This window comes from Trematomus bernacchii, unplaced genomic scaffold, assembly GCF_902827165.1.
Source record: "Trematomus bernacchii unplaced genomic scaffold, fTreBer1.1, whole genome shotgun sequence".
Classification (NCBI taxonomy): domain Eukaryota; kingdom Metazoa; phylum Chordata; class Actinopteri; order Perciformes; family Nototheniidae; genus Trematomus; species Trematomus bernacchii.
Window position 1 is genome coordinate 7,576,212 of NW_022987547.1, and position 11,515 is coordinate 7,587,726.

Consider the following 11,515-nt stretch of genomic DNA (forward strand, 5'->3'; position numbering starts at 1 on the left):
GAGATAGAGGGGAACAAGGTTATGGTTGGGGCACTGAAAATGATTACACCAGACATGCTTGAGTCAGTGATGCCTGCAATAGGAGTCAGTGGAGCACTTCGTTCTGTGTAATAGGGGCATAGGCATATAGGATGCAGAGAGAAATTATTAGGAATAGTCTGTAGGAATTGTGGATGCCTGAATTGACATTAATATGATTACTGAGCATGGGTGACAGGCCATGGTTAATACAATGTTTTAATATATATGATACGGTGCTAGGGTAGCTGATCTGGAAAAGGAGATTTATAATAGGAGTCGATTGAAAAACAAGCATGGAAAACAACATGTAGGTTTTGTTTTTTTTATGCGGTTTTGGATTGACCCCATCAATACGCCTAATCAGACGATGGCGCTAAAGCGCCTCTAAACCGGATGTCAACCGCCGCTAAAGAAGCAGAAGAAGAATTGCGAAGACGAAGAAGAAGACAACATGGCGTTCAGTTTTGGCGGCGCAGCGGCTAACCCTGCAGCAAGTAAGTTTAATAAACGTGGGAGTAGTTTAATAATGCTGGAAAGAAAGATGCTACTTACATAGTGTCTAAATAGTGTTATTTTGGTGTACATTCACGATCAATTACACTAATAAACGGTCAACTGACAGCGCAAGTTTCTGTCAACAGTCATGGGAGTTGCATATTTTACCGGCCGACAAATAAATAATGCGATATGCTTTCTCTATCTGAGACCTGCATATGGCTTTTTAAGCAGATTTGGGATAGTTTGACTCTTTCAAGTAGGCTTCAAGTAAACGGCTCTCTTGCTACCTAACCTTACTGCATGTGTCCCGTTATGATGTAGCTAGCCCTTAGCTAACGTTAGCTGTTTTGGCTAATGAACATTCCTCAAGTTTACTCATGTCAACGTTAAAATATGAGCCTCTAGTTTGTAGTGGTGTAAAGTAACTAAGTAAATGTAATCAAGTACTTTAAGTGCATTTTTGAGAAACGTGTACTTCAGTGCTTCAATGTTTTGCTACGTTGTACTTCTACCCCACTACAATTCAGAGGTAAATAGTGTACTATTACTCCACTACGTTTATTTAATACCTTTTAGTTAACGTAGTTACCAGATTTGGATTAATGATGTGAAATGTAATCAACACAAAACAAAACTTTATTTACACCTGGAGTAAATTCACAAGCTGCAGTATACAAAGTGATGCAAATTAGCTGAAACTAGCTTTACCAGCTTTGATAACACATTAATGTATCAATAATTATAAACAAAACATATAATATATATTCTGAAATCAACCAATTTCCAGAAAAGGGTACTTTTGCATTTGGTACTTTAAAGTTAGGGTAGGTAAGAATGGAGAAACCAGCTCGAGTGAGCTATATGAGGTACACAACCGGAAAAAATCTGCCTCTTCCTTCAGACTTCCTTACAGAGCCCCTCCTCCAACACACACGAACGCGCACATGAGCAATGAGGGCACAAGATAAGTTTGTGCACAGATGGAAGGCTGACAGGCAGGTTGGCCATCCAGTTATTTTAGCCTACCCCACCTTTAAGTATATCTTCATGCCAACACTTTTGTAACATTTTGAATGCAGGACTTTTACTTGTAACAGAGTATTCCTACACTCTAGTATTTCTACTTTTACTTAAGTACAATATCTGAGCACTTCTCCCACCTCTGCTAGCTATTGAAATCCGTTGTAGCTGTACGCTAATGTAACTGTCACGACACTCAACACTCATAGCACTCTCTATGTTCATGTGAAGGCACGTCCGGGTTTTCATTTGGTGCCAAAACTACAGCATCAACAGCAACATTTGGCTTTGGCTCAGCAGCCGCCGCCTCATCCGGATTCGGCAGTAAGTCCATAGATCCGATCGTCACTAAAGAGGGTACCTCTCCTCATCTGAGCCCCAATAATCAAAGCTACTCGGCTGTGTTGTTGGGCAGTTGTATTGAAGAGATTGACTAGGTCTGTCTCATCCAGATTCGTAGGAACAGCAACTTATACACCCACCTGCCACTTCATTAGGTACATTTAATGCGTATTCAATACAACAATGCTGCCTCTACATGCATAATAATGTTCAGTTTACTTTGACACTGTAGGAGAGGTATTACTTTAAAAACATTGTTATGATTGAGCTATTAGTTTGCAGTGGTGATAGACTTTTATTTATTACTAATATTTTGTCTATGGCATTTACATCTGAGGAGCAGAATAGTAGAATTACCTCAACATAATGTACTCCAGCATTACACAAATACCCACTAAGAACTCAATTATAAACATAGTTTGTATTGGATTTAATTACGTATTAGTATATATATAGTATTAGTGTTATCTTTTTAATAAGTAAAACCCCTTCCTTTACAAAGGGTTACAATATAAAGTTGTATTCTTCAAACATGAAAGTAAATAATAATTGAAAACAAATTATAACATATAATAAAAACAGTAACCAATGCAAATAACAAGCATATCAACATGGAAAATAAACATGGGTTATTTATAAGTTCACCATAATTAGGTAGATTTTCAGTCCAAAATACATAAGCAAATATTTAATTTCATCCAATTTATGTAGCTAAAAATGAAATGCAGTACATTTTCAACATTATTTAATTTAAATTCCCTTTTAGTCCTATTAGACTAGCTCAGGGTCTATGTGCAGATTAGTCTATATGAGTAAGATATGATCCTTTATTTATCAATATTCCCAAATTGTCTCCATTTGTGGTTTCCATCTTTCTATAAAAAATCACTCCGTAATCTTGGCATATGTCGTTTAGCAACGTGTGGATTTGGAATCATTATGATCAAACAACATCGATATGAAAACATAGAGAAAATGATTTGTTCTTGTGATAACTATTGGTAGTTATCACACAGCCCTGGTTATATCCAAATCTAATTGTCTGCCAGTTTAACTCACTGCTGTTCTTGTGTCTGCTTTTTTCTTTTAGCTCTTACAGCTCCTGGTTTTGGGGCAGCCCCCACCGCTGCTGCTGCACCAGCCACAGGATTCAGTTTTGGCTCCACCAACACTGGTAAGATACAGGTGTTATAAACAAAGCAATGTTTTTTTTTTTTTAGACCTGTCTCTTTTTAAGGTACCTGAAGACTGTGTTCACAATATATTTAGTCCCATACGAGGCCTGACCTTTTTTCCTTTTAACTCCTTCATGTCATTCTCTCTTTCTCGCTGCCTGCCTCCGCTGGCTGCAGGATTTGGGGGGCTGGGAGCTGGAAACACCACGGCTGGTGGGTTTAGTTTTGGGGGGTTTGGTTTAAATGCCAACCCAGCAGCAGTCAGCGTTAATGTGGGGTGCTTTGGTACAGCAACCACCACTGGCACTGTTTTCAATTTTGGTAATAGCCTGGCTAGCACAGGTAGATGACCTTTGTGATTAATTAATCAGTACAGTCTGTCTGTAAACACATTTTCATCCATTTTCACATCTGTGTGGTGCAGTGATTTCTCATCTCACTTGTGGCTTTGTCTCATAAAGTGTCATGCATCGTAGTTTCCATTTGCATGAGGAGACAAAATGTTGTATCATGCACTCACCTTTTGATTTATAATCTAGTACATTTTCACCTTCTCTGTAAAAAAAGATAAGCAATGCTAAAAAAAAAATCAGTGTCCCTTTCTGTTAATCTTCAAAGCTCTGTCATGATTTTAAGCTCCCTATATGGAGGAGACAGTCAGCTATTTAATTCTTTTTTATTTACTCCATTATCTATCTTTCAACCCTTTTTGTATCACCTCCTCCATCTCACTTGGCATGATTTGCTTAACTTTTCAGGTACGTTTGGTGGCTTTGGGGCAGCTGCAACAACTGCACCTGCACCAGGATCCACTTTTAGCTTTAGTACTCCTGCCAACACCACAGGTCAGCAGTGTAACTCTTATTGCTTTTCTTTGTGCATGTTTATGTCAAGGAAATACAACTTGCGTGCATACAGCGTTTAAAAAAAACAAATTTCCAGTAACAAAAAACGTAGGATATTTTTTCTCACTGTTGATACTTTGTTCTGTTTTAGGAGGCCTGTTTGGTAACACACAGAACAAAGGTTTTGGGTTCTCCTCTGGGCTTGGTACCGCGGCTCCTGCTGGGGCAACAGGATTTGGAACTGGATTAGGAACAACAACCATGGGAGGGTTTGGAGGTTTTAATATCCAGCCCACTCAGCAGCAGACAGGTAAGACCTGGATCTCAAGGACAGCCGTTGTCAATACAGAAAATTCAAGCTTATATCTGAAATTGCTTCTCAGTTAGTTAATTATCAGTTTCTTAGGCAGTATTATCATGAAAATGAAATTTAAAAGCACATTTAATAGTCAGCTCGTCACTGACATTGAAGTACGTTTGAGCAGCAAAAGAAACAGGGAATTTAAACCATGTCTGTTTTTCTCGTTTCAAAATCCAGCCAGCTATAATTCTTTTCTCAGCAGGGTCACACACAAACTTCCATTACAACTCTACAAACGGTTTACCTCTTATCCCTGCAGAGGGCGACAACAATCACATGTTTACAGAAATCAGCATTATTATCGTCATCAATACAAATGTGCAGTTGAAGCAAACATAAAATACTGTTTATTAAGTTGTGACATGTTTGGGGACTTTTGTAGTATTACCCTGTTAATATAAGACCATAAAGATGTTTCAGGAAATGTAACGGACTACACAATCTGAGGTGATATTTGACCTCACCTGCCCCCTACCAGGAGGCTTGTTCGGTCAGCCGGCCCAGCAGCAGCAGGCTCAGGCTCAGCCCTCCCAGCTGTACCAGCAGGTCACTGCTCTGTCAGCCCCCACCTTGTTAGGAGACGAACGTGACTCCATCTTAGCCAAATGGAACCAGTTGCAGGCTTACTGGGGCACTGGGAAGGGCTACTACAGCAACAACAACCAACCTGTCGACTTCACGCAGGAGAACCCATTCTGCAGGTTCAAGGTAATGAACGATAGTTTATAAAAGTGTTTTGAAGTGTACTTTAGGTTCTTTTGAACTTCATCAAATGGTATTTCTGTGATTTGTTTCCTAGGCGGTGGGCTATAGCTGTGTCCCAGTGAGTAAGGATGAGGATGGTTTAGTGGCCTTACTTCTCAATAAAAAGGAAGCTGATGTGCGAGCGCAGCAGCAGCAGCTGGTGGAGACTCTTCACAAAGTCCTGGGAAGCAACCAGTCTCTCACTGTCAATGTGGATGGTGTCAAAGCCCTGCCCAATGACCAGTAAGTAACTATAATATGTCATTCAGTACTATTACACACTTGGAAGACAAGGAAATGCAATTGTATTTATGTTCAACATTTCAACAACAAAGCAATTTAAAGTGCTTACAAATAAGCAACACTTTAGCAAACAAACACGTCTTCTGCCTTGATTTAAAGAATTGAGAGTTGCAGCAGACATGAAGTTTTCTGGTATCTTATTCCCAATAGGTGGAGCGTAAAAAATAACGCTGATTGTACATGTTTAGTTTTGACTCTGGGAACAGAAAGCAGACCCGTCCCTGACAACCCGATAGGTCTGGATGGTTCATAATGTAGCAAAGGATCAGAAATGTATTTTGGTCCTAAATCAAAACAAGAGTTTTAGGTGTAATAAATTGTAATAGTTAAGAAATTCTAAAAAATGTAATTAAATGTTTGTGTGTTCTTTGCCCTAGGACTGAGGTGATCATTTACGTGGTGGAGCGTTCTCCTAATGGCACCTCCAAGCGGATCCCTGCCACCACACTCTTCAGTTATCTGGAGCAGGGCAACATCAAGGCCCAGCTCGCATCGATCGGAGTGGCCATGTCGGGGACGCGCACAGAGCTGTCTCCAGCTCAGCTCAAACAGCTGCTGCAGAATGCACCTGCAGGTAAATGCATAGTTGTGTCATCATCTTGATGATTTTAATTAGTTTGTTGGTGATTAGAAGTTATTTACTTCTGAGGATGTTGTTTCCTCTCACTAGGAGTGGACCCCATCATTTGGGAGCAGGCTAAGGTGGACAACCCTGAGCCAGACAAGTAAGTAAACAAAGGGGGTTTATGAACAATGTGATGACGGGGAGTAGATCCTCAAGATTCTCTAGTTACTGCATTTTAATTTCAACCAACATACTGTACATACTGTACCAACTGCTTAAATGCTAGCTAAATCAGAGCTAAGATTGTATATCATTCTCTCAAGCCCCATTCCAAGTTGAGCATGACATAAAGCAGGCAAGTTTTTTGCACCATTGGTATTGATAATAGTCTTGCACACCTGACCTTTTATTGTATACTGCAGTTTTTAGTGCATATGGAGACAGACAATCTTTTTTCTCCTGCTCTTAATCAATTCTCCTCTTAACTCCCTGCACCACCTATGCAATAAATTGCTACTCGTTTACGCGTTTATCCTAATTGGATGCACGTTTTCATTTAAGGCGAGACACGGCAGGCAAAAACATCGTTTTTCATGCACTGGTCAATTTTGAGATTTTGTGCTATTTTGATTCCATAACATGTTTACTTTCAGGCTTTTGGAAGGAAAACGTACAAAATACACATTTTAGTGTTTATTTTACTATAGTTTGTCTATTTGCGTCTTAATTTCTCCTAAATTCATCTAAAGTTAGCTTTCTAACGTAACATAAACTACCGTGACCGCTGTTTGCACCATGTCATCAGAGGTATCGTTGGAAAGCTCCGTCTCTCCTGCACAATCTCATCGGATCCAAATATGGTCATTTCCTTTATCAGCAACCAATCGTGAAAGTACAAAAGGGTCTTAAATCAAGAAACGTAATCTCATTGGCTGGTGTCAATTTCTGACAACGTGATTCGTTCAGATGCGTCACGTGGTGTGCTAAAACACTTCCTGGTTAGCTTTCCGCTGGAAATTTAAATCTCAAAATGGCAAAAGAACGGCAAAAAAAACGTTCACAGAGAAGACGACAACAATTGTCACTTGCAATAAGCAAGGTTATACAAAAAACAAATGACCCCGGACATGAAATACCTTCACGGAGTGCGTCGAGGCGCAAGCTGTCATCCAAAGAACAGGAGGGTTTAGCTAGCGCCACACTGCAATCTTTAAAGGTCGTTTTCTCAAAATGAGTTTTTTCTCCTACTCTGAGTCCGAAATCTCCACTTCAGTAGCACGTACATACACCAAACCTCCCAGTTATATTCCTATCAATATTATGAAGGCTTTTACAGAAGGGTTTGTTCATATATCATTCATAGCCTGAATTATATAACATTTTATACCTAACAACATGGCGAAAATTGATATTTTAGGGCTGTTGACAGTATTTTCTGATTTATGGAGTGATAAAAAGAGATATCCAAAATCCCTTCTGTAAAAGCCTTAGATACTAATATGACTACAAAATGAAACAAGAATTTTGAACCTGGCTTTATCCAAAGTTCAGATTTCAGTTCCTGAAATGTGTTAAAATATGCGCATATTTAATGAGATAATGGTTCATTTGCATATTTAAACATGCTAATTCAGAAAACCTGTAATAAAAAAACAATTGCCTTATTGTAAGTAATTAACTGGAGAAATTTCTAGCTGATATCATTACGTTAAAAAAATGACCCTATTCACCTGGGGTGTCTCGTCTTAAAAGAAGCTTCACACAACCAAATCAGTGCTTCATATTTTATGAGGTTAGTGTTATACATTTGTTCAGATTTGGGTGTTTGCAGACGCTGCCTAGACTTCCTATATATATTGAATTAAAGTTTTGTGTAACAGCCCTTTTTTCTCAAGAGATTTAAAAGTGTTTCCACATGTCACTCAATATTTCAACAAAATAATTATAGATGGCTCTGACATGCTTGAACATTGTCCATTATGCACCGCTTTTCTGCCTGTTGATTTTCTGCGATTAAAAAAAATGACATTAAGTAACATTATGTAGAAATGCATGTTTTCATTTCATTTAATAAAAAAAAAATGTGTCCAGACTAATACCAGTGCCCATGGTGGGTTTCAAGGAGCTCCTTCGCAGGCTGCAGTTCCAGGAGCAGATGACCAAACAGCACCAGACCAGAGTGGATGTAAGTGAAAACACATGTTTTAGCTCTCCAAATGTCAAAGAAAGACTCGCTGGACATGGGCACAGTGCCTTCTGATAATCAACAAAGGTATTTTGAACCAGAGTTTGTGGTGTCAAGGACAGAGTACACAGATGTCCAATAAAGGCTGCCAACAGTTTGTTTATAGCCAAAATAAATATTATAAATACAGCCACAAGTGTTTACTTTTATGTGTATCAATGCAAAGCTCTTTTTGTGTCTTATTTCCCTATTTTAGAGAACTTCGGGCTCCATTTCTTGCATGAAAGGTTCTTTATAAACAAGCTTCATTAATATTATAGTGGCAAAGGGAACTCGCCACTCACTATTTGTTGAGGGAAACTGTGTAGGACTGAGTTGAAAAACTGAACATAGTTTGTTGAGCTAAATTGTTTTCTATTAAAAAATGTATCGGTAGAGAAATGTCAAAAATGTTAATTTACCTCCCTTCCTTTTTCTCACACATACTCTCCACAAAAACACCCACACATGGACTACAGATTATTTCCGGTGACATTAGTGAACTGCAGAAGAACCAGGCGACAACAGTGGCCAAGATTGCGCAGTACAAGAGGAAGCTGATGGATCTCTCTCACAGGGTGCTGCAGGTAGCTGCTCTCTTTGTTCAGCCACATTTTGTTTGTTATTGACAAGGTCTGTGATAAAAGACATCTCCCAATCGTCCAATATTTTCTTTGATATTTATCACTCCTCCCTCCCATCCCTGTTTTCCTGCCAGGTGCTGATCAAACAGGAGATCCAGAGAAAAAGTGGCTATGCTATCCAAGTGGACGAGGAGCATCTCAGAGTTCAACTGGATACCATTCAGTCTGAGCTGAATGCGCCCACGCAGTTCAAGGTAAGGGTGCCTAAACCAGTGGTGGTTCTAGACCAATTTGACTAGGGGGCCAGGCTGGGGTCAGTTATTTCACGAGGGGCACAATAAAAGCGGGTTACAAAGACAGTATAAAGTTATTGTGTAAAATAAACATAAAATAGTTATTTGTTTTTGTAAAGGTATTTGTTTTAGTACATTTAAGTTACAGTCCTTTGTTTCAGTAGTGTTTTTCATTTAGAATATTTGTTTTAGTAACTTTTATGACAATTTAATAAAAAAACATAAACAGTATTTGCTTTTATATAAGGTAATGAACAGTTTAATCTCCACTGTACATCCGGGTCTCTGATTTGATTTAGTTCTAATAAATTGTAATATTGTAACCTTTTTTGTGGAGGGGGGCCACAGGGGGGTCCCTGGTCAGTGTTACGGGGGCAATGGCCCCTGTTGCCCCCGCCCCCCTAGAACCGCCCCTGGCCTAAACCGAACAAGTTATACATGCATGCTGACAGTGGACATTTTTCCATTCATCGAGCTCTTATTAGAATGTAAATCAGGAGGAAAAGGGTTTACTCATTTGAAAATGATATATTACCAAAACAAATTGGTTTTCAACAATTAATTCAATATCCTGTAAGAACAGTTGGTAGATAACTTATAAGTTATTCAGGAAAGAAAACCGGTTTTATTGGTATTTTAGTATTATTTTTGCTAACCCTATCTGGTTACATTGCAATTATTTATTTTTATTTATTATTTAAGGTGTCCTGTGAAGGTTTCAACGAACTAAAGTGTTTAAATTCAATGTTGCCCCCCAAAATGCAGGTTTTTTTTGTTTTAAGTTTGAAACCTGCATTGTTAACATCCATGTTTGCGAGCAAGCATTATTACTCTCTACTGCCTTTGCCAACGCATAATGTGACACCATTAGCGGTCATGAGTTGTTGGCCATCCTTGAGATAAACAACACATGTTGTCTTTTAAGCTTCATTTCCATCAAGTTGTATTTTTGGCTTGTCAATCCAACGCTTGGGACAAAGTCTTTGGTGGATATTTTACAGTATTTGTGTTGTTTTCTCTTCCAGGGTCGGTTGAATGAATTAATGTCTCAGATCAGGATGCAGAATCACTTTGGAGCTGTGAGATCAGAAGAGCGATACAGTGTTGATGCAGACCTCCTCAGGGAAATCAAACAAGTGAGTTGGCAGTTTACAAAATGCATCTTGTTTTAACGTCTTTGCCCTGTAACTGTGGAATCCAGACCTCTGAAAGCACAGTTCCCAAGTAAAGCAAAAGTGTTTTCTTTTCCTGTTGGGCATAAACGGTAACATTTCGTTCTTGTCTGTCCCTCTCAGCACTTAAAGCAGCAGCAGGACGGGTTGAGTCATTTGATCAGTGTCATCAAAGATGACTTGGAGGACATTAAACTCATAGAGCACGGGCTGAGTGACAGTGGACACATGAGAGGAAGCATCCTGAGCTGAGTCTATCCTGCCAACACACTCATACACATGCTCTGACTCAAAATAAATCCTATAAAAAGCTGTCCTGCCTTTCACCAAGACGAGTCATATTATCCTTTTTATCATGGGAGCAACAAGGTCATGACAGAGGATCTGAATTTGGAGTAGATACTCTCTTGATCAGCATTTTATCAGGCCCTACTATCTGTACAAAACAAGGAAGGTTTATACCGAACTGATAAAGAGTGGAAAGACTCATCGTCGAACAACATCTGGCCTACCTAATGTTTAATCAGATTATGTTTATGAGACTATGTTTGAGCCTGCCCTGTGAACAAATCTTGGGATTGAGTGTGTTGTGTTTGAATACATTGTAAATACAACTTTGTATTTCTTTTTTTATGCTGTTAGAATGTAATAAATGTCAGTTAAATTGTCAACAAGTTCTTCACTACATCCCTTTCCTTGCAAACTTAATATAAAGGTAGGGCTGTACCGAACGTCACTTTTGTATCACACAAAAAAAAACATTTTCTGTTAAGGTTTTTTTAAATGAAGCATTGATGGCCTTGCATAAGGTTTTGTGACGTTATAACCCTTAAAATATTCATAGAATTGAATGAGTTAATCTTTTCAATAAATCAACTTTCTTTTAATGAAGATCTTGAGGGTAACCTTTGTGTATGACAAGCTGGAGAGCAAGACCGAATATTTGGGGGAATATTAGTTGATGAATAATTAATTTACTAGATGTTTTTGATTTTTGGAAATTATAATATTCTATATTCAATATATTTTGAGGTTGTTTCTTTTAAGGTTGGGATCACAAGATTAAGCAGACACCAGTGAAATCTTATTCTACAAATTATAATTTCGAATAATATTAATGTAGCCTAATCTTTATCTCTTAACTGTGCAGCAATTTAAGGGTTTAAACTAAATAATGCTCCAAAGTTGTGTTTTAGAATTTAAACGTCATTATGAATGAGGCTTCAAACTATTCGGTAAAACCCTAAAAGGTAACTTAATTTTTGTAGTAATCGCTCTGTGTCTGACAAATATAGTAACGTTGTTTGGCTTCTCATAAGGGACATGTCTCATCACCTGTGTTTACTTGCAGACGAGCCCTTTCCAACA

The 11,515-nt window shown here is 38.5% G+C and overlaps 1 protein-coding gene across 1 annotated transcript; it reads left to right on the plus strand.

Moving 5' to 3' along the window:
• Nucleotides 1–403: 403 nt before the first annotated feature.
• On the plus strand, nucleotides 404–10,821 carry nup54 (nucleoporin 54). The gene is made up of 13 exons (XM_034122860.1): nucleotides 404–515; nucleotides 2,972–3,055; nucleotides 3,815–3,901; nucleotides 4,053–4,211; nucleotides 4,741–4,970; nucleotides 5,062–5,249; nucleotides 5,687–5,883; nucleotides 5,980–6,034; nucleotides 7,966–8,059; nucleotides 8,578–8,685; nucleotides 8,817–8,936; nucleotides 10,001–10,111; nucleotides 10,271–10,821. Exons 1-13 carry the CDS (start codon nucleotides 473–475, stop codon nucleotides 10,397–10,399), a joined length of 1,605 nt encoding a protein of 534 aa, XP_033978751.1. The 5' UTR covers nucleotides 404–472; the 3' UTR covers nucleotides 10,400–10,821.
• The last annotated feature ends 694 nt before the right edge of the window (nucleotides 10,822–11,515 follow it).